At 36.8% G+C, this 22887-nt stretch overlaps 1 protein-coding gene across 1 annotated transcript in view; it reads right to left on the bottom strand.

Annotated features, from left to right (window-relative positions):
* Positions 1-22887, bottom strand: part of PROS1 (protein S) — a 57509-nt gene that overhangs the window by 33244 nt on the left and 1378 nt on the right. Inside the window, exons 2-3 of the mRNA XM_065876527.1 lie at positions 6017-6174; positions 3263-3287 (exon numbers count right to left, since the gene is read on the bottom strand). Coding sequence (XP_065732599.1) covers positions 3263-3287; positions 6017-6174 — 183 coding nt within the window. The remainder of the gene's footprint in view (positions 1-3262; positions 3288-6016; positions 6175-22887) is intronic.

Below are 22887 nucleotides of genomic sequence, written 5' to 3'. Positions count from 1 at the left end.
GGGTGATCTTATCTCACTGTAAGGAGCTCCCAGCATGAGCTGTGGTAATTAGTAAAATTACTGTTGGGTTTATCAGAGACAAAATTATAAAGGTTCCCCCCACCCCCCAATTAGGACCAATGGCCTACAGGATATACACATCAAAAGACAGAAAGACTTAACTTAGAGTATTTCTTTTGTGTTTTCAACAGTGGAATTCATCACATATGCTTGTAACTAAAGACCAAAATATAAAATGTGAATCAAAAAATATATCATAATAAAGTATATTTGGGGACTTCCCTGGTGGCACAGTGGTTAAGAATCTGACTGCCAATGCAGGGGACCCAGGTTTGATCCCTAGTCTGGGAAGATCCCACATGTCGTGGAGTAACTAAGCTCGTGTGCCACAACTACTGAGCCTGCGCTCTAGAGCCAGCGAGCCACAACTACTGAGTCTGCATGCCACAACTACTGAAGCCCATGTGCCTAGAACCCATGCTTTGCAACAAGAGAAGCCGCCGCAATGAGAAGCCCGCGCACCGCAATGAAGAGTAGCCCCCGCTCACTGCAACTAGAGAAAGCCCGTGTGCAGTGATGAAGACCCAACACAACCAAAAATGAATAAATAAAATAAATAAATATTTTTAAAAGTATATTTTTTGTTTCACTATATAAGTCAATTAATAATAATACTTTACATCTGAAGAAAGTTTGACATAAAAATATCTATCTACATACATATACTTATTTGATATTCCCAACAGCTCTGAAGTTAGAAAATACAGTTATAGTGTAACTTAAATACAGAACCTCAAAAGTTAAATAAGTTTCCTAAACCAACACAGTAGAAATTTTTATGTCTGAGACTAGAGTCCACATCATATTATTATTATTTTTTTTTTTTTTAGGACTTACTTGGCTTTTCTATCATGCTTCCAAATAAGATAGGCAAATAAAAGAGAAAGTTGGGTAGAAACAGAGGCAGTTGAGAGGAATGGAAGGAAAAAAAGAAAAAGATTTTATCTAACTTTTCCAAAACACATCATGTTGTATTAAAATGTTATTTATGTTTATCCAAATGTACTCTGTGATCAAAGGTACATTATCTTCCAGAGTATTGATGCCTGCAGAAACACAGCCTCATTACATGGACCTAAGAATACTATATTTTAATGTAAGCTTATAATTTTAACCGCTAAATATTGTCTATTTTAATTACAAAATATTTAAATTCCTACCTAAAATGGAGAGAATGAAATAGTCTTGATAGTCTATCTTTTCTTGACTTTAAGACTATAAACCTTTAATTTTTGCTTTAGAAAGTAAGGAGTCAAAGCATAACTTTACAAAGAAGAAATGTTTTTCATGGATGTATATCTCAGATATGACAGCTAAAGTTTTTAGAAAATCTTGTTGAATTTTCATATCTAAAGTCATAAATAATATCACTATATAATTTTTATAGTATCCTCTTTCCAAATTTGAATGAAACTGCTTAAGTCTGTTATTAGCAGCTAGAAAAGGGAAGGTAAGGAAAGAAAAGAAAATGTGACTAGAGGAGAAGTTACGGGAAAAAAATGAAGAGAACTAGCATGACATATTTTACTAAGTGCTTTGAAAACATTACCTCATTTTATTTCTTGCTAGAAACTTATTAGGTAAATTGTTACTATCCATTTGACAAATTGGAAAACTATAACTGATAGAGGTTAAATAATTTTAAGATCTTGTGGGAGATAAATGTTCGATTGGAATTAACAAAAAGAAATTATAATAAGTCAACTGGAAAACACCCAGCAGCCCAAGAACAGAAAAGGGTCATGCTATGGAGTTCTAAAGAGAGATACCATTGAACCAATGTCCTGCAGTTGATGAGAGGGTGAAATGAGAGGCAGTGTATTATAGCTGGGTCTCCTTGACTCCAGATTTGCCACAAAAATAAGATTCACACCATCGTGGACACTCAAAGAAGGGAAGAGTAACCACTTTAGGAACTATGAAAAAGAGCACTTGGTTCAGAAAGGGTCTTCTCCCAATGATGTTGGGCTCTTATCTTGTTAATTGTCCTGAAGGGTAAATGTAAGTACATACCATCAATTCAATGTAAGGCTCCCTAGGAAAGGGGGAAAGGTATATATAGTCCCCTATCTACAGATGGTCTCTGGGATCTCTGCATGGGTATTCAGAAGGAAAACAAAAGCAAAGTGTAATACCCTAAACTATAATTAAACCCTAAAATTTCAAGAGAAATGAGAGTTTAATAGAAATAGTTATTTGCTAAATTATATTAACACTAAACTGCATAGTTATTACTGTATATCAGAGTACATTCCTACTTTTTTTTTTTTCAAGGAAGATTTACTTTTCAGTTTTGCAGGCCTTGGAGTCTCACGTTGGCTGGCATGAGAGTGGGGTAGAAAGATGCACAGATGGGGACTATTCTGAGCTCAAAGGAAGAGGGAGAGCAAACCTCTGTGGGCTGGACCTATAGAGAATCTCATCAGAAAGACGTGTACAAATGCTACTCCACTTCCATCTTTGGAAATGCTGACAAGTCTCCAAAAAATATTAATAAAATATTTTTATATTTATTTAAAACAAACTGTAGCCTTTTAATTGACATTTAGTTGAAATCATCTAATCTCTTTAGATATGGAAATGCTACCTCACTCCTTTTGCTTTTGTATCCAAAGGCAAAACATGGATGGGATATTGTAGGAAATGAGGAAATGGTGCTGCAAAGTGGGAAGTTGTTAATAATTTCTATCAATATTTAAATGATAATTATGTCACAAGCTCTGGAGAGTGTAGAGATCTTTCCTTTCATTAAAAGATAACCCATGAAGAACATATGTATATATATAACTGATTCATTTTGTTGTAAAGCAGAAACTAACACACCATTGTAAAGCAATTATACTCCAATAAAGGTGTTAAAAAAAAAAAAGATAACCCATGAAAATTCATGTACTTATAGAGAATATTCTGTTACCTAAATATAGCTTTGCATCAGCTCAGTGACTCTTTATGAGAAAGACAAAAAAATGAAAAAGACTAAAAGACAAAATGTCACATAGTAATTAAAAGAACCATTCCAAATTCATCTACGTGACTTTAAAATAAAAGGACAGAAAATTTGCACATAGAATGAGAGAGATCTTACTCCCAAGGCTAATGAAATTGTACTGGATGGAATATATATGAGTGGAGGATTGGACTTCATCATATTTAAGTTCTCTTCCATTTCTAAGATTATATGATTGAGGTCCTTTGAACTTACCTAAATATTTTGGATAAAAATATTCCTAGAAAAAAAAAGAAAAGAAAAAATATATCTTAGCAAATCTAAATTTCATATAAAGTTAAAACGATTTTAAAATGTGTTTTTATATTAAAGATGCAATAAATTACATATAACTGTCATTTCCACATTATAGCATTTTTTCTATAGTAAAATATATACCAGGAGTAGATGACTAATAACATTAAGCCATAAGATGCTTAGGCTTAAAGCAATACTGATCAATTAAATCATGTTTCAAAGGTATCTAAACTGAAAACAGGCCCCACTGAAGATGTTAAATGTGACTATATATGCCCCCTTTACGTAAATCTTTTAATTTTTCCAAGATGGTTAGATACCCATTTGATACATCTCACATCATGCTGAGTACACACACCAGATTCATTGCTGAATAACAGTAACATAATTTGAATTGAATTAAAGTGGACATTTACCTTTTAGCATCTTATGTACATGTAATACCTTACTTATAAATTGGTTATGTACCAAGAATTTTTCTGTAAATCAGTAATTTGGACTAAGGAAAGCACTTCAGCAAAAGGAGAAAAATGTTAAAAATGATTTCTGATGGTAAGGTTCCCAGGCTAGTTCGCAAAAGCCTTCTTAAGCCATAATACATCCAATATGCAGCATTAATAACATAAGAACTCCTCATGAGAAACCAGTGTTTCTACACAAAAACAACCTCAAGTACAGAACATAACTTTCATCCAGGACACAAAGTCCTCATTCCTTCCTCCTCTCACATATAAACCTACACAACACTTAGCTACTAGTTTATAAGATGAGATCTCCCACTGAGCAATTCAGACATCAGTGTTGTCATCTACAGAACAAAAGCCAGGATATAAACAATGATGAATTGGTTCAAAAGGAGATAATGTAATGGTGAAAGGACTATATTAGGGACAGTGGGGAGACAAGCAATAAGGTGGTGACTGGGAGTGTGGACTAGGGTATGAGGGATGTGGGCAGGGAGTGTCTGGAGCAGGATAGAAAGCGAGAAGCAATAACAAATGGGTTTTTTTCTTCTTTCATGTCTCCCATTTCTTCCTTACTCTCTCCATCATCTCCTTCTCTTCTGTCAATAACACAACTGTCAGAATGAGTGGAGGAGAGGAAGCACATAAATGAGTTTCTTTTCTCTACCCTTTTCCCTTCCCTCCATATGGCTTCTGTCTCACTCCCCATTTGCTACTCAGAGGCTAAGCTATGAGAACATATTTACAGTGTTAGATATACACGCTCAAGTATTTATGGGTAATATAATCAAATGAAATCTTGAGCATGCAGGCTTGCCTTAAAATGTTCCAGCAAAACAAAATAAAAATTAGAGTGGGTGGGGTAGAGAATAGGCAGAACAAGAATGGCAGATTGTTGATAATCATTGAAAGGGAAAGTAGGTATATTGGGGTTTATTATATTCTTCTCCCTACTTTGGGATATATTTACCATTTCCATAATAAAAAGAAATTTGTGTGTGTGTGTTTATCTGTTTCCTACACAATATGAGTACACTGTTATATTGTGTGAAATAAAATATTTTTGTCTTAATTGCTTTTCCACAACAGGCAACAAAACTAAGACAAACATTTTGATTCAATCTTGGAGAGTGTTAAAAATGAATCTTCGGGTACCCTGGGAAAAATTCCCTTTGAACCTATCAGAGTAGGTGGAGGTAAGAGGATTAAAGGGCAATCCCAGAAAACACAAGTTATTACTGTCTTGGACAAGTTCTCTAACTATAGACAAATGGTTCCTGCTCGTTATGGCTCATCTAGTCTCATGGTTCCAGGAACTAAGGCAGAGGTAAAGGAGGTACTTTGCGTATGTTTTCTCCCTCATTTCCTTTTGGTTATACAGTTCATCTCAGGGAAAAAAATCTGAGGTAACCCTGAAGGTTATCAAACTTGAATTCTTCACCCTAATTCATAGAGGCACTATTTATATTCCTGCTACCCACAGAACATGTTAAAGAACCCCCTTCTCTAGGAAAATTAGGGGACTAAAGATCAGATCTAGGGGCCCCATATTTCTGTATGATATTTAGGGGTCTTTGTGATCATTTTATTCTAGACTAAATTGGAGAAATTTATACACTAAAGGTATAAATTCTAACCGCAGGGACTATTGATGATTTACAGTAGGCTGAGGAAACTTCCCAACAGTTTATGGAATAAATTAAAAGTATTCTCAGGGAACACAGTACTGTAATGAATCCTTTATTAAGCATTTACTGAGTACCTATTATGTACCAAGCTCTGAATTAGAGGCTCTGTTTTCTAAAGTTTTGTTAAAAATGCCAATGGAGAGAATTAATGAAGCATAGTGATAACAATGTAGTCACACACACACACACACACACACACACACACACACACACACACACATACACACTTGAGGTGCCTTCCCCTCACCCAACACTACAAAATCCTGGTTGGCAGAAAGTAGTTACAAACCATGAGGTTCATACTATTTGTGATAATTAGGTACAGTTGAATTATAGTTTGGTCAGAGCACATTGGTTTTGGCATAGTGTCTCCCTAACAAGCCCACTTTCCTTTGAAGGTAATTCCTCCTGAAACGCTTCAGTGGGTACATGTGGAAGGTGATATACACAATCATTAACTTTAAAAAGAAACACAAGGGAACACAGACTCAAGCTGCAAACATTCCGTCTGTAACTGTATGTCTAGGTATGCTAACTTACCACTTTTCATGAATTCTTACCGTTTCAGGGTCATTTTCAAAGACCTCCCTGGCTTCTTCTTTATTGCATAGTTCTTCAATGCATTCTCTTTCAAGATTACCCTTTTTTGTTTCTTCAATCAAAGAATTTGCACGTCTTTTCCTAACCAGGACTTGTGAAGCATGTTGCTTCGACAAAACTGAAGAAAAACAAAAACAGTTTACATGAACAAATCTTTCATTTCTCCACCTAAAATATTATATTAAGCAATGATATATTATATAAATCATTCTCTGCCGGTAAATTGTATGCCATTTAAACTTAGTATGCTATTTAAAGTTATGCCTGCCTCAGGACTTCCCTCGTGGCGCAGTGGTTAAGAATCCACCTGCCAATGCAGGGGGCATGGGTTCGAGCCCTGGTCTGGGAAGATCCCACATGCCACGGAGTAACTAAGAACATGTGCCACAACTACTGAGCCTGCGCTCTAGAGCCCACAAGCCATAACTACTGAGCCCGTGTGCTGCAACTGCTGAAGCCCACACACCTAGAGCCTGTGCTCCTCAACAAGAGAAGCCACTACAATGAGAAGCCCCCGCACCAAAACGAAGAGGGGCCCTCACTCGCCGCAACTAGAAAAAGCCCGCGCACAGCAGCGAATATCCAATGCAGCCAAAAATAAATAAATAAATAAATTTATTAAATAAATAAAAATTAAAGTTATGTCTGCCTCAGTAGGGTTGAACTGAGGAAAACACATGGATACATAAGCACTTTGCTTAACAACTCAAAGAGCGGTTTGGTGTGTAGCTACAGCGTTTGTCTAATGATCTACGCAAATTATTCAAGCTTATGCTTGAGGTCAAACATACCAAACAATAATTTAATGTTTACCTCGTTATGACTACATTGGTAAAAGCATCATGCTGAAATGGCTATAAAGTCATAGCCACAGCATCTTTAAAGCTAGAGTAACAAACTTTCTCAGTTTTAATGGAAAACTTGTGTGATCTCTGTGGAGAAAGAGAAATGCAGGAGTACAGTCCAATCAGCTATTTGAAAGAAACTTGATAGGCTAAAACACCTGGTTATTTATACAAACAAGAAAACAAAATTCCATGGCAAAAGGAAGACCTTGTGCAAAGCACAAAATACAGAAGAGAAAAAATCAGTAACTTTGAGTATATAAAAAATTGCAAGTAGTTGACAAACGATGATAAAAATAACAAAGTTCAACATCAAGCAACAGATTGCAGGAAAATATTTCCATCATATATAACAGAAAAAATTACATCCAGAATTTATAAACAACTTTTGCAAATTAAAGGAAAAGTAATACAACAATATGCCAACCAATACAGGAATGTGTGCAAGGTTAAAAACAAAATAAATAATATAAATAAAATATAAATAAAGCAATACCATTTACACATCACTACAGAGAAAAATTAAAGTAGCCAATAAACATGTGAAAAGATGTTTAACACAATTTTTAAAAGCAATTGGATTTTTGCCTAATAGATTTGCAAAAATTTAAAAGACAGATAATATCAAGTATTGGTGAGTGTAAGTGGAAACAAGTATTCTTGTACAATGGTGATAGGAATATAAACTGATAGGTATTATTTGAAGGTAATTTGGTAGTATCTGAAAATTAAAAGTACATATACTGGGGGCTTCCCTGGTGGCACAGTGGTTGAGAGTCCGCCTGCCGATGCAGGGGACACGGGTTCGTGCCCCGGTCCGGGAAGATCCCACATGCCGCGGAGCGGCTGGGCCCATGAGCCATGGCCGCTGAGCCTCCGCGTCCGGAGCCTGTGCTCCGCAACGGGAGAGGCCACAACAGTGAGAGGCCCGCGTACAGCAAAAAAAAAAAAAGATGTTATTCTGTGAGCATGCCATCTGCCAAGTGTATTGCTAACTGATAAATGGTAGCCCAATCAACAATGAAAGGGTCTGACATTGCAATTATCTCATTTATTTGAAATAGTTTTAAACATGCTACTTGATAATAAATATAGCAAAAACTTGGCCCTTCTGAACTTCAAAGCAAATATGTGAGTCTTTCTGAAAAAACAATAACACTTTGTATTAAAGATAAATATTTTGATACAATAATAAAATAATCAAGGTCAAATGCTGTTGGAAAACAAAACATAATCATCACTCCTTGGCATTTCTTCCTTACAGAATAATAAGTTTTAGAATGCAGAGGTTAAAATTAATATTTAGGAATATCTCTTTCCCTATAAGGACCCCCACTGCAGGACACAGACCAGCTGTAATAACACATCCTATATTCATGTTTGGGGAAGTTCTCAATTGTCCAGGGAGAACCAAGGTGTGGTTTAAAGGAATGCTCACATACATTTATAAAACTAGAAGGAAACAAAGTAACCTCCATTATTTCAGAGATGATGAAAATGAGATGACCTCAATATTTCAAGGTCAAGATATTTGCTCTAAGTTATAAAGCTAATAAATAGCAAAAGTACAACTTAGATCACAGGCATCCCAATGCTCAGAACTGCAACCATCCATTACTATTTGCTGCTGTTTTTCAAAAAAGAGAGTACATTTTATTCAAGAGTGATTCCTTCCAAAACAACAAATACGTCTACCCAAAAGACAGAACAGGCAGCTTATTACCCAGAAGTTTCACTGTCTCAGATGATAAGAGGAATATTAAAAATGAAAATTGTTACACCTCTGACCTAAAGGATAATGAAGCTAATAATTTAAAAAATAATTTTGTCTAAATAAATTTTGCCTGAATTTGAACGTTTATGTTTTAGTTCATCTGGGCTCACCTCAATAATACTTCCAATTGGCATGATACTTAAAAATTTTCAAAGTGCATATTAATGATTTCATTTGATCCTCACATAAATAATGAAATATATTACAGGACAGAATTATCATCCCCATTTTTCTACTGAAGAAATTGGAGCTAAAAGAGGTTACATGGTTTTATCAAGGTCATAGAGCTACAAAGTTGTGCTATTGGGACAGGAATTTAAATGTACCCATCCTCCTAGTCCAACACTCTTTCTTCTATGTATTCTGCCACTTAAATGCTCACAATGTACTTGATCTAAAAAAATAAATTACGTGGTTGTGTAGTGGACATGTTTGGTATCTTAAATAAGACATTTACTGTCCTTTATAAAAAAGATCCATCCATCTAACAGAGTGTGCTTCCAAAGGAGTCTACTATTCCTTGTCAAAAAGATACAAACGTGATATCACAGATCCAAGCTAAGAACTACAGAACTGTAGGATGAGACAAATATATGTTCCAAAGTGTTTCTATCAGCTGGCTCAAAGTCAATCTGCCCAAAAATATCTACCCTGCTGACATGCAGGAATGTCTAAAAAGTTCCATAATTTATCATAATAATAACTATGGCACCATAAGCACATAAATGCTCTTTTTGCATTATCTCCTATTAATCCTATCACAACTGTTATACACATGAATTAACTGAAACTCAGAGAAGTTGAGTTTAATCTTACCAAGTTCACACAACTGAGAACAGTCAATCAAGCCTGCCTCCAAAACCCATTCTCTTTCTACATTACCACATTGTCTCTAATTATTTGTTTCACTTCTTTAGATCAAGAAGTTTTTCAAGAAAGTCCTTGTGAAAACACAACTATGTGCTTGAAAAGTGTTACACTCAGATTCAAATTTTAGGTTATAATGTTTAGTTATGAGTCTTTCAAGATTAGAAATATGACTGAATCTGCTTGATTTTTTTAACAATCTGAACAGTGACCATAGAAGTTGAACAATTAAGTCAATAACATAAACCATTATGCAAACATTAACTAGAATTCTTTTTTGAAATTGTCTTCACAGCCTTCACATGTTCCCTTCAATATTTTCTGTGGGGATCAATTTTTTTTCCAACATAAATTTGACTATATAACAGAAAGTAATTTATTGTTGTTGGTACTTCACTTAAGCATCTGTCATAAGGATAGTGGGGTTAGCATTGCCTCTACTCACAGGAAAATTCCCTCACAGTTCAATTCATTTCGACCTTGGTCAAGGATTAATGAAAAATGTTAAAAGCCCCTTTCCCACTTAGTTGTCCAAGCTTGCCACCCTCTGTTCAGAGGGGTCAGGGCCACACAGCTGCAGGTTGTCCAAAACTGATCAGTCAGATGTGGGTCTAAGAGGAGGAGGTCTAAGCTTTAGAATAGTTCATCCTCTGAATCTCTTCCATTCTGCTCTCTTGTCTTTGCAAAGATGGTTCTCACATTCCTCCCTCCAAGAGCTCTTCTCTTTTTAAATTCTGCTTTCTGTCTCTCTTTTGGCCCTTGTTATTTGGCATCCCAAGAATGAAAAACTGTCCCTAAAAGAATGTGTCTGAGAAGGGAATTTTAGGCTAGGATTTGGCTTGGCAGAGTGTTTGAATCTTTGTTTCTTCTTCACTGTAGGATGGGGTCAGGGAAAATGGCATTCAATGTACAAATAGAACAATTAGATAATACTTTGAGACATGCCTCCTATGTCTCAACTGTTGAAATGGCATGTTTTGCTTACAAAAAGACTGATAAAAATAGAATCCCATGATATAGGAAAACCATTAGTTAATAATGATGGGATTTTTATTTTAAATAATCACATATTAATTAAGTATAAAATCTTTCATTTTTATCATAAAGATTTATACCACAGAAGATTTATAATTGAGGAGGGATATTAAAAAATGTGAAGTTTGCAAGGACTAAGAAAAAATCAAAATAGATTTTTAATTAGGCATTCATCAGCCTACATACTTATTACCAACTTTAAGAAAAGCTTGTGTTAGCCTTCAGAAATAAATGCGATGTCTGTATGTATGTTATACTTCAATCTTTTAAAAGTAAAGTTTATTTTTTTAAAAGAGATCTAATATACTACCTACTGCACTCCTCTACATTTCACATTTTGTTTAGTACTGAGGACTATGCTGCTAAGCAACTGTTTCTTCTCATATTATTATATTAAGGGTTAGAAAAACTTTAGAAAAAGTATTCTGTAAAGGTGAACCATGCCTTTGTCCTTCAAGAGGACTAAGCAATAAATAGGCTGATGAGAAATAATTTAAGAGAATCAAATATCATAAGAGGTAGGTCTGCATAGGTTTAAATCTGGGAAACAAAAAGAGGATATAACCTGTGAATTATATGTTGCACAAATAAAGGTGAGTTCTATAACATTTGGATTAGAAAGGATGAGGGTTGGCATTTATTTAGAAGTAGGAAAGCCAGTGTCATTAAAAAATGTGACCATTGACCCCCATTCTGGAACAGATCAATGAATGGATAGGGAAACAATGCTTGAACTGTTCAGCCACAACAGAAGTGAAACGGACCTCTCCTTACTTGAAGATTTAATTTTAACTAATTTACAGCCCCTAGTCTAGGGGAAAAAAAAGAGTAAATCAAACACTCTAACCAATTCTCCCCAAAGATTAAACCTTTGCTTTAGCCGTAGAGAGAGAAAGCAGTACATTTTATTCAATAGTTATTCCTTCCAAAACAACAAATACGTCTACCCAAAAGATAGAACAGGCAGCTTACTACCCAGAAAAAAACTGCATTGTCCATTTCTGTTATGTCATGTGTTTGTTCTTGGTAAGTGATAAATTAAGGTACTTCTTTTGAAGGAATTCAGAGTTCAGATTTTGGTAAGGTCTGAAGAGGAAATTTCTAGAGCCCTGTCTTTTCTTCTCTAGACCCTACACTGCACACTGGCTACACTTTCTGAGGCTACAATGGGAGGTCTCTTTTTAGGATGTGCAACAAGATATTCATGTAGTCAGCTTGCTTTGTCTTTTTTATCTCCTACACATCAGGACACCAAAACACTATCTGATTCGATGTCACGTAGCAAGAGGTTACAGCACAGTAAATGTCTTGTTTTTGTTCTATTTGACCTATTTTGTTAGGGTGGCATCAATTAATATAATTAGTTCACTGGCCTGTGTCTGTATTTACGTTTGGAAAAGCAAAAGGCAACAATAAGAGAGCTGGCCTAATTCTGCAATACCCCACTTCCTGCAACATCTCCCAGATCTCCCCAATAAGCAAGTCTGAAGCACGCTGAGAGGCTTAGAAAGACTCTAGATCTTAATGGCTTCCCTTTTGACTCTTAGGATATTACTATTTTTTAAGTGCTGATCTGGAAATGAGATTATTTGGAATATTCGTAAAGCATCGAGTAGGAGTTTATAATGCAATATAATTTCTACCAGCCTTTCAGAACTCCCTGCTGACTTTCTAAAAGGCCATAAGACACAGTCTAAATAACAATGGAGTAAAATGATAACTTAGGAAAGGAGAGAAAATGATTGGGATAAGGAGTCGAGGAATAGAAAACAAGTAATAAGGAAAGGTGCATTTAACACATACCATGTGGGAGAAGGTTAGTAGCACAACTAGAAAGAGTTATTTTCAAAGAGTCAATGTCCTCCTTACCTTGACAATTGCCCTCGACCAATTCCCACAAAGTGTCCTAAAGAGAAGCCTGCCCAGTTACCTAGGACTGATAACAAGTTTCCCAAAAGCAATGTCCTGTTAGAAAAATAGACCTCAACAACCACAGTAGAACCCTAAGCCAGCTACCTAGTCAATCTAATCAACTTAGGACTGTCTTCAAAAAATATGAAATAACAGCTAAAAATCAGTAGATATTTGCATAAAATTAATAACATGAAAGAGAAGGTCAAGAGGAACATACAGACTCCAAAGGAAATAAAGGTAATTGAAGACACAGAAGATAACTTTAAAAAATATATAACTAATATCCTAAATAAATTGAGACAACCTGGCATCCATAAAACAAAAGTATGCTATGGAAAAGAATTAGAGAACTAAAATATGATTTCAAAATAAAAAACTTAATGGATGGGGCTTCCCTGGTGGCGTAGTGGTTGAGAGTCTGCCTGCCGATGCAGGGGACACAGGTTTGTGCCCCGGTCCGGGAAGATGCCGCGGAGCTGCTGGGCCCGTGAGCCATGGCCGCTGAGCCTGAGCGTCTGGAGCCACGAGAGAGGCCACAACAGTGAGAGGCCCGCGTACCGCAAAAAAAGAAAAAAAAAAAAACTTAATGGATGAACTGAAAAATAGAATGGACTACTCCCCACCCCCCAAAAAGTCAGCCCTTTTTCATTCCTATCACACTGACAAAGATTTTAAAAGTTAATATCCAATGTTGGCAAAGATGAGAGGAATCAGACACTTAAAATCTACTTTTAAAATCAGATTCCCAAGGGAAATCTAACAACATGTGTCTAAAACCTTCAAAATAGGTGCACTCAAACTGTTATATATAGGATGGATAAAAAAACGAGGTCCTACTGTACAGCACAGGGAACTGTATTCAATATCCTGTAATAAACCAAAATGGAAAAGAATATGAGAGAAAATGTATATATATGTATATATAGCTGAATCACTTTGCTGTAAACCAGAAACTAACACAACATTGTAAATCAACTGTACTTCAATACAATTAAAAAAAAAAACAGTAATTGGGGGCCACCTTGGAGGCTGTCTACCACAGGCCAAGATGATTTTTCCCTTTGGATGTTTCCTGTATTTTGTTATTGATATTGTGTTTTTCCCCTGGGTAGATATTTTTAGAATTTTTCATTACATTTGAGAGTAAGATTTTGCACCAGTTTAAAAAAAAAAAATAGGCACACTCTTTAGATATTCAGCTAACAGTTCAATCGCTAGGACATTAAACTGAGGAAATGAACATGGACATAACATTGGAAATAATTTAAATGTCCAAAAATATGATTTTAGTTAAATATATTATGATGAACATATATAAAGGAAAATTATAAATCTACTTTAAAGTGTGACATAGATTTTAATTTATTGATATAAAAACAATCATCATTTTTAGATGAAATATCAAGTTACAAATAATATGTAGAGCAAAATTCCATTCTTTCGCTTATATATTTTAATTTCTAAGAACGTATATACACAGACAAAGGGGCTTAGAAGAATATAAAGCATAGGTCTCTTGCTAGTGAAACTACAGATGCATTTTTTTAGCACATTATATTAAGCGTGGATTACTTGAATGGTTTAAAAATGTAAGGAGATAGTAGGATATAGCTGGTAGTTTAAGTTGAGGAATGATGTCCAAAAAGGACAGAAGGTCAAATGGAACCCTAGGAAACTCTAACATTTACGGAAAAGGAGAGATCATCAAAACGACAGAAATAGAATTAGTAACACATACATATGCAGAGAGAGAAAGAAAATTTGAAGATAATGCTTATAGACATAAAAGGAGGTCAATTTCAAAAGGATAAGTTTCAAGTGTCAAATGTTGCAAAGAAGTTATTAATAATAATTACTATTATTTAGGATGAGAGCTAAAATGTATACAGTTGGTTTAACAATAGGATCACCATTAACATTCTCAGTCCCCAATACAGTGGGAGGGTGAGAAGAGAGGAGACCTCCAGAATAAACTATTTCTTCAAGAAGAGCAAATGAGAATAGGAAGAGAAAGAGTGGGTGATAACTTTAAACAGAGGCAGAGAAAACGTAATGTTTTCCTAAAGTCGGGAAGGTACATCACGGAATAGCTGTGAAACTCAATGAGAAAATACCAAATATGCTGTTTTGAAAGATGGAAGATATCATATAATTGCAAGAAGTTACAATTTTACCATTTTTATGGAGATTTAAAAGCCAGTGTTCTTGAATGTGTCCTTTTAAAGTCCATTCCAAAAAATGGACCAGAGGACTAAGAAGAATTATGCTAATGTCCTAGAACCAGTAAGAGCCGGTTCGTGTTACCACTCCTCCATAGAAAGACTCAGAATCTATGTGGATAAATTATCCTTATTTTATTTTCCCTCAAGCCTGGAGATTTCAATTTCTATATTTGGAACAATGTAATATAAATGAAGGGGTTTTCCCCATACTGGACCTAATAACAATTTATTGCGTTTAGAAAAAACAAAACTGCAACATTAAAAAATTAAAGCAACGTTTGCACTTTAAAGTTAGCCTTAGAAACCCCAGTTCCTAAAGGTCCTCTGTTACCCTCACATCTAATAAGTTTTTACTGAAGACGTTCCCTACAGCTGCGTTCTCCTGCCATGGGGCTCAGCTTCTTTCCTCCCTTCTCTGACATCCTCTCCCCTTCTCTGTCCCTGGCCACTGTCTACTACCACCCCTGCAAATTTCTGTTCACTTCTTATGCAGAATCATTTATCTATCTTCTCTGCTATGGCCTTACAGACCAGAATGATTCAAACTCGAAGTGTAGGAATTACCTGAGAGTCTTGTTAAAATGCGTATGCTGAGTCAGTAGGTCTGAAGTGGGGTCAGAGATACTTCATTTCTAATAAACTCCCGGGTAATGCTGCTGCTGGTCCATGGGCTACACTTGAATAGTAAAGCTATAGACCATGTTTTGTGGACTTTACTTTCTAAATCTAAAGCCATTTTCAAGGCAATTTCTAAAACAATAACCGTTCTCACCATAGGAATAATTTCAATATCAACTGCTACAATATGTTTTTCAAGCTGCCACATTAATAACCAACTTAATGTCATTATACTAAGTCATCGGCTGGTCTGTTCGTAGGCATGTTAATTATGCTCTCTCTCTATCACAAATTTTATTCAGGTAGTTAAAGCAACCTTACACTGTGTAATATACATCACCAAAGGGTTAAATGGGCAACAAGTAGTTGTGCTTCTCTTAGAGGAAGAAACAGTAATCTTAACCTTGGAAGAAAAATGTTTGTAACAGAGACAATGCTGACCAAATATTCCATGTGCTTCCTTGCATTGGAAGCAGATGTGAGTTTTGTTACTTCCACGCTAAGATGGTTAAGAGCAAGTACGAAACTGAGTTATTTGTACTGAGGTGGATGGACCTAGAGTATGCCATACAGAGTGAAGTAAGCCAGAAAGAGAAAAACAAATACCGTATGCTAACACATATATATGGAATCTAAAAAAAAAAAAAATGTCTCTGAAGAACCTAGGGGCAGGACAGGAATAAAGATGCAGATGTGGACTTGGGGACACTGGGAGGGGGAAGGGTAAGCTGGGACGAAGTGAGAGAGTGGCATGGGCATATATACACTACCAAATGTAAAACAGATAGTGGGAAGCAGCCGCATAGCACAGGGAGATCAGCTCAGGGCTTTGTGACCACCTAGAGGGAGGGGTGGGATAGGGAGGGTGGGAGGGAGATGCAAGAGGGAGGAGATATGGGGATATATGTATATGTATAGCTGATTCACTTTGTTATAAAGCAGAAATTAACACACCATTGTAAAGCAATTATATTCCAATAAAGATGTTAAAAAAATTTAAAAAAGAACAAATATGCCTCCTCCATTTCTTTCCTTTCTTGTGGGGACATTGGATGCCATGTGTTCCAGATGGTACAACTAGAGATGTAAGAGATTTACACAAACCACATTGAACTTTACATGACTAAAAAATAAACTCTTATTTTACTAAGTCACTGAGATTCAGTGATTTGGAGACTAATTTGAAGATTTGTGGATTAAAGTGTTATCACACCATAACATATCTTACCCTAATTAACATAAGATTATGAAAAATTTAAACTAATGCCTATATTCAATAATGTGCTAATTTTCTCCTTTATTAATTCTAAAAATAAGAGAGTTCTAGTGAAAGCATAAAACACATAGATAAGACAGAGTACTTCAGCTTATACCTTGAATAAAATAAACAATAAAGCAAAAGAATGAAAAAAAAGCCCTAAATATATTTAAATATTAGAGAATAGCACCAAGAAAATATCAATTTTCTAAATTACCCTATAATATAAATGGGGAAGTAAAGACCTTAGAAACCTTTATCACACATCAATCCATGATCCAAAAAAAAAGGAACAAAATCTTATAAAATATCCTAAAGTCTAAGAAAGCTAAGGACAGATCACCTGGTATGGTTGGGGAGGACAATAAAGAGAAAGAGTCTTTCAAAAGGAAGGACTGGGCTTCTCCGGTGGCGCAGTGGTTGAGAGTCCGCCTGCTAATGCAGGGGACGCGGGTTCGTGCCCCGGTCCGGGAGGATCCCACATGCCGCGGAGCGGCTGGGCCCGTGAGCCATGGCCACTGAGCCTGCGCGTCAGGAAAGGAGGACTGGCATATGGAAAGACCACAAGGGAGAGAGGACAGAGAAGGACCATTTTCCAGAAGAGGGGCAGGGAAAGCTCATTTGGAGGAAAAGATTTGGAAGCTTCCAGATCATGAGCCTTGTACACCAGGTTCAGACTTCAGAAATAGAAGAGACAAAAATCAGCCGCAGATGCCTCCTACTGATTTTATAGAAGCAAACCGCCATTTTGTGGAGAGGATCACATGGTGGGAATTGTGGGTGCCTTCAGCAGCTGAGGGCCTGAGTCCTACAGCTGCCAGAAACAGAATTCTGTCAATAATCCGTGAGTTTGGAAGAAGATTCCAAGCTTCAAATGAGATCTCGGCTCTGGTGGACCCCTTGATTTTATCCATGTGAGAACCTGGAGCAGCTCCCTGAACTTGTGCCTGGACTTCTGACCTATGAACCTGTGAGATAATAAATTGTGTTGTTTTAAGATGCTAAGTTTGTGGTAACTTGTTACGCAACAATAGAAAACTAATACTCAAGGCATATATGATTTTGAATTAGGTTGAATGTATTAATATTGCTAATTTTGTTCCATGTGCTAGCTAGAGCCCCAGCTTCAGTTCTAACAGCTGGTTTGGTTAGCTAATGCTATCACAGACAAAATCTTGGCACACACTGAAAAACACTGAAATGCCAGACATTCCCTGACATAATATCAAAGAAAGAATAGGAGTCAGATGTTCTGGCTTGAATTGTTCATGTGACTCCTACCTGTTCACCTCCTCACTTATCCACCCTACTCCCTAACAGAAGAAAAGAATATATTTTCATGACTATCATAGGTTATTGAGGAAATCACCAGAATTTTTAAAAAGCATTGTACTGGCTGTTCTCCCTAGGTAGGAAATCTTGCTGGGAGGGGCTGCAATGAAAATGGGCTCCCAGATCTCAGGTGGGATGGGAGGAACCTGGGTGGCTGAGCTTAGGTAGCAGCCTGTACTGACCTGAATCAAAGTCAGTGATCAAATCTTGGAGAAAGGATTAACAGGCAAAGCTCCCCCAAAATTAGATGGAAAGACAACCCACAAATTCTTCACTGAGTTTTTCACCCCAGACTCTCTGGGTTAGCAAATAGAGGTTGTATAGTCACAATACAAAGAAATCACCACCTCGCCTTAATTACCAGTCGAATTAGTGGATGAATACAGAACCTCTTGAATGAAGGAGAAGAAAGACGCCCTTGAGGAAGCATCTGTAAACTTTTCTCCTAGTTTTCTCCAAAGCAAAATAAATGTACTGGGTAACTGCACTAAGGAAAGAGACTCTCAAAACTTTATTCATTATTAGATGCCTAAGATCTAAGATCAAAACACCTAAGATCTAAGGTATGCTGTTCAGAATTGAGGATTATGGGGCTCAGTTGATAAAGGGAGTTCTGTCCTGAAACTATAGGCCCAATCAGACTCAATCTTAAAACTGTGATTCCTTCTCATTCCTTCCCCAGGCCTAAGAGCACTGAACTATTTTCAGCAAAAATCTGGTCATGTCGGGCTTCCCTGGTGGCGCAGTGGTTGAGAGTCCGCCTGCCGATACAGGGGACATGGGTTCGTGCCCCGGTCCGGGAAGATCTCACATGCCGCGGAGCGGCTGGGCCCGTGAGCCATGGCTGCTGAGCCTGCGCGTCCGGAGCCTGTGCTCCGCAACGGGAGAGGCCACAACAGTGAGAGGCCCGAGTACCGCAAAAAACAAAAAAAAAATCTGGTCATGTCGGAATATTCCTGCTCAAGTGAGAAACAAGTTGTTATATACCTGGCTGTCCATTACTAAGATGGAAGAATAGATTTTGATGGACCTCTTATTTTTGAGGCATATTCCACTTTTAGATGTTCTACTCTGAGCTTTTTACTATGAGTCCAAAAGCTGCCAAGTGCAGGTGGAAACCAGAATAAGAGAATGCTCTCTAGCTAGTTCAAAGTTCATTTCAAACAGTCTGTCATGTAGCCGAGCCAGTAACTCATCAGATCTAATTGGGCTTAAATGGTCCATAGGACATCAGGGTACTCTTGAGACACAGTTCAATTGTGAAATGTTCAAATGGTATGAATGGGATGAGCCTAAAGCACCACTAAGTGGCCTGGGCCAGTTTCTCATTCTCCTGACTTCTTTCCCTCCCTCTCCCTCCACCTCCCTTTATGGACTCATGAGGAAAGGCCTACAACCAAGAATGAAAAGGAAAAGATACCTCAGTGTGATGTACCAACATGAGCCAGAGGTAGACATGCTACAAAGCTACAGCCAGAAATGAACTACAGCCTCTCTCAAGGGTGATCCTGAAGAGCACAGGAGAAATAAAACCTTCACAAGGGGCGGACAGATAAGCAGTTATTTCTCATTGTCCATTTTGCTTAGAATGAGAAATTATCAGAGATCAGAATCTTTGCTACTTTCTCAATAGTTACAACTGGTCTGTCCAGTTGTTCAGAGACCTGTAAAGAGTTAGATCTTAGGCCTAGAAACAAGGAAGTTTGGGCAAGAATTGCCCCAGAGCTGAGAATATTTGTGTTCCAAGTGGATAGCCCCATATCAGGTAGGTTCTTAATTATAAAAGGGGGCAGAATGGCCCACTTAATGATTGTCAGTTGTGGTTCTTCTCACAATATGCACCTAACATATTTTCCACTGAATTAGAAGCTAAGACTGCTATGTAGCCATTTCAAGTTCTTTACTCCTGTTGGAAAAAAAGAGAGAACTATGCTGGAATGACAATAATCAAGGCAAAATAGTGTAGTTGCCACATACAAATCAGGGTTAGAAGTGTTGCCTCTCCAGGATGACTACTATACACAATAGAAATTGTAAAGAAGAGGTGGATACAATCATCCATAGGTGGGAAAAACAGGGCTCAGGTTCTTCCTGAATAAGGGTGTGGTACATCTCATTGAGTAGACAAAAAGATCAAACATGAGGAACTGCCTAAAAGCAGGGGACATATGAATTCGGTAGTGAAGGAAGAAGTCATAAATACCAGCTCTAGCTTCAAACCAAGAGAGACAGGCAAGCCCTAAAGCCAGTACCTGTATTCCCTTGCTTGTCTTTTTAAAATTATTTTCTGGAATATAGGATGTGTTGGTATACTACAATGTATCATTTCATCCATAGAGCACAGCACATTGACACAGAATTGTGACAGAACTAGAGGAGGCAAGGACATCATCTGGTGATACTAAACTAGGAAATGGTAGCCTTGAGCCTTCCTCTCTGAGTGTGGTGACTGGAATCTCTTGAAGAGGAGGTCCTTTCTGTTGTACATTAGTTATTTGCATTATATTAGAAATATCTGCATTATATTTGAAATGTTTTTCAAATGGTGTTCATGGAAAGAAGGGCATGTGTGTATGTTGTACAGCCAGTAATTGGAATGTGTAGACTTCTCTTGTTTCTGCTTCCTTCCCAAGATCCATTCCTTTGTGGGAGCTGTCCTTCTGGCACTCCACCTGATTCTACTGAGCTGTCAACCACAGGACTCCAGAAACAAGCTAAGCCAAAATAATCAGGCTCCCCCTTCTAAGAGATTCAATCATGAACAGGTATGCACAGAACTAGAAGGCAGTTAGAACTGAGTCATCTGATGGCAGCTCCTCACATAGTGAGCACATGAGTTCCCACTATATAGATCACCTAAATGCCCAAGTCCCTGGCTTCCCTAGGCCTGGTTATTCAACATGCCATTAAGTAGGTCTTCCAATAAATCCACTCAGCTTTCCTTTTCCTCTATTTTTCTTTCTTACTTCCTCTTTTTTTCTTCCTTCCTTTCTTCCTTCCTTCCTTTCTTTCTCCCTTCCTTTCTTTTTCTTTCTTTCTTTCTGCTTTAGTTAGCAAGAGTCTTTACTGTTGCTTGTAGCTAAAGATTAATATATGTATTATCAGGCTTCTCATATTTTTTCTCACAGTATTTTGAAAGTTTAAATATGCATATAGATCATTTAGCTATTAAAGAGGATATTGAACTTGGTGGACAGAAAAGGTCTATTATGAAAAGCATGACTGTATATCCTAGATAGGATTAATGGCAAGAGAATACAGCATAGCGTGTTGTTGTTGCTGTTGATGATGATGTTGTTGATGATGATGATGCTGTACATCAGATATCGTCTCTAACTCTTCCAGCACCAACCCCAACTCTAACATAAGCTTGATAAAATCTCTCCAGAAAGAGGAAAGCAAAAAAGAGAAGGAAAATATGAGTCAGTAATGTCAAGGGTAGACTGCACCTAAGCAGAAGTGGAAGTCTGGAAAGGGCCAAATTAGCACAGCCAAAGGGGACATCCCCTTTCTTCTATTTTTCTTCACACAGCCTTTAGTGTGGTATACAATATATAGACAGTATAATTTTTAAATCTATAGATAGATATATACACATATACATATAGATACAGATATAGATACAAGCATGTGTGAAAAGTCAGTTCACATCTCTGAACAATTGCAAAAAAGTTGAACTGGATGATTTCTCAACTCTCTCAAACCTAAAGCTGTGATTTTTAAACTTTTTCTTTCAATAGTGACTGTATTTCTATGGACTAAACAATAAACCAAATATTTGGAATTCTAATTCTATCTCAAATTTACCATCTTAGGGAGTAAACACATTCCATCTGTATCTCGGTTTTCTCATCAGTAAACCAGAAATGATTTTTAATCCAATTAAACTAGAATTAAAGAACTAAGTTATATACACTATCAGTGTCTATATATAACAAGATTTCTCCATATGTATGGTTTGATTATCTCTGTATAATACACATAGACACACACATCACTTTTTAACTCTGCCTAGATTCCATGAACATGTAACAATCTCTACAAAAAGAAAGGGCTTAGCAAATTCCTGTGGTGACAAGCAGTACGTGTAGCAAGCCATGTGTGCCTTTTTCTTCTCTCTGCTTATCATGTTTTATGTATTTACCCATATATTTCTCTGTAAGCACAATTAACAACCTTGTTCTCTGGTACAGAGTTCAACAAGCAGACCCCTGAGAGGACAATGCATGGCCGTCCAGTCCATAAATGATTATCAGTGGAAATGTACTCTAGGCTCCCATGGATGGGAAGGTCATGGTTGGCTCTGGAGGATGCATTCTCTGTATTTTGTTGGCTTCACTTGTACACTCTAAAATCATATTTCCCAATAGGGAAGCTGTCTCAGTCTGTGTAGGGGTCAATAAAAACCTTTCTGTGATGAGAGCATACTCCATATGTTTAAGTGTTATTCCCAACATCTTGCCCTGTGATGTTCACATTATTTCCTATGTTAGTCTTTTCATATTGATTACAATTTACCAGTTATTTAGACCCAGTAGTTTTTCATGTTTTAATTATCCCCTCTGTGATTATTTTTTCTCTCCATTTCCAAATGTTCTTTTCTCTCTTCAGTGTTTTTTTGTTGGTGTTCACTTTCATGAACTTTCATTTCATTCTGGTAGAATATTTTAGTGACTTCCAAAATGGAATGATTGCATTCCAGGAGCGTGTGCAAGATAATTCATTAAGGTACAGAAAGAAAACACCAGTGCTACTGTTCAGATTTATTTTGACTTTATCCTTTAAAAACTCATTTAAATATACATAATATAATGTTCATAGTATACTAGGTCAGAAGTGCAGGTGTGTAATAAACAACTAAATATTTTAAAAAATAAAAACACTGGTTATCAGACAAATACTTGTTTGATATACCTAATGAGTTAGTGTATGTGGTCTATATATAGGCTTAATGATAGAGGTTTGT

The sequence above is a fragment of the Phocoena phocoena genome, chromosome 4, assembly GCF_963924675.1.
Source record: "Phocoena phocoena chromosome 4, mPhoPho1.1, whole genome shotgun sequence".
NCBI lineage: Eukaryota > Metazoa > Chordata > Mammalia > Artiodactyla > Phocoenidae > Phocoena > Phocoena phocoena.
Note: the sequence above shows the minus strand (reverse complement) of the source record. Positions and strands in the feature narration are given on the sequence as shown.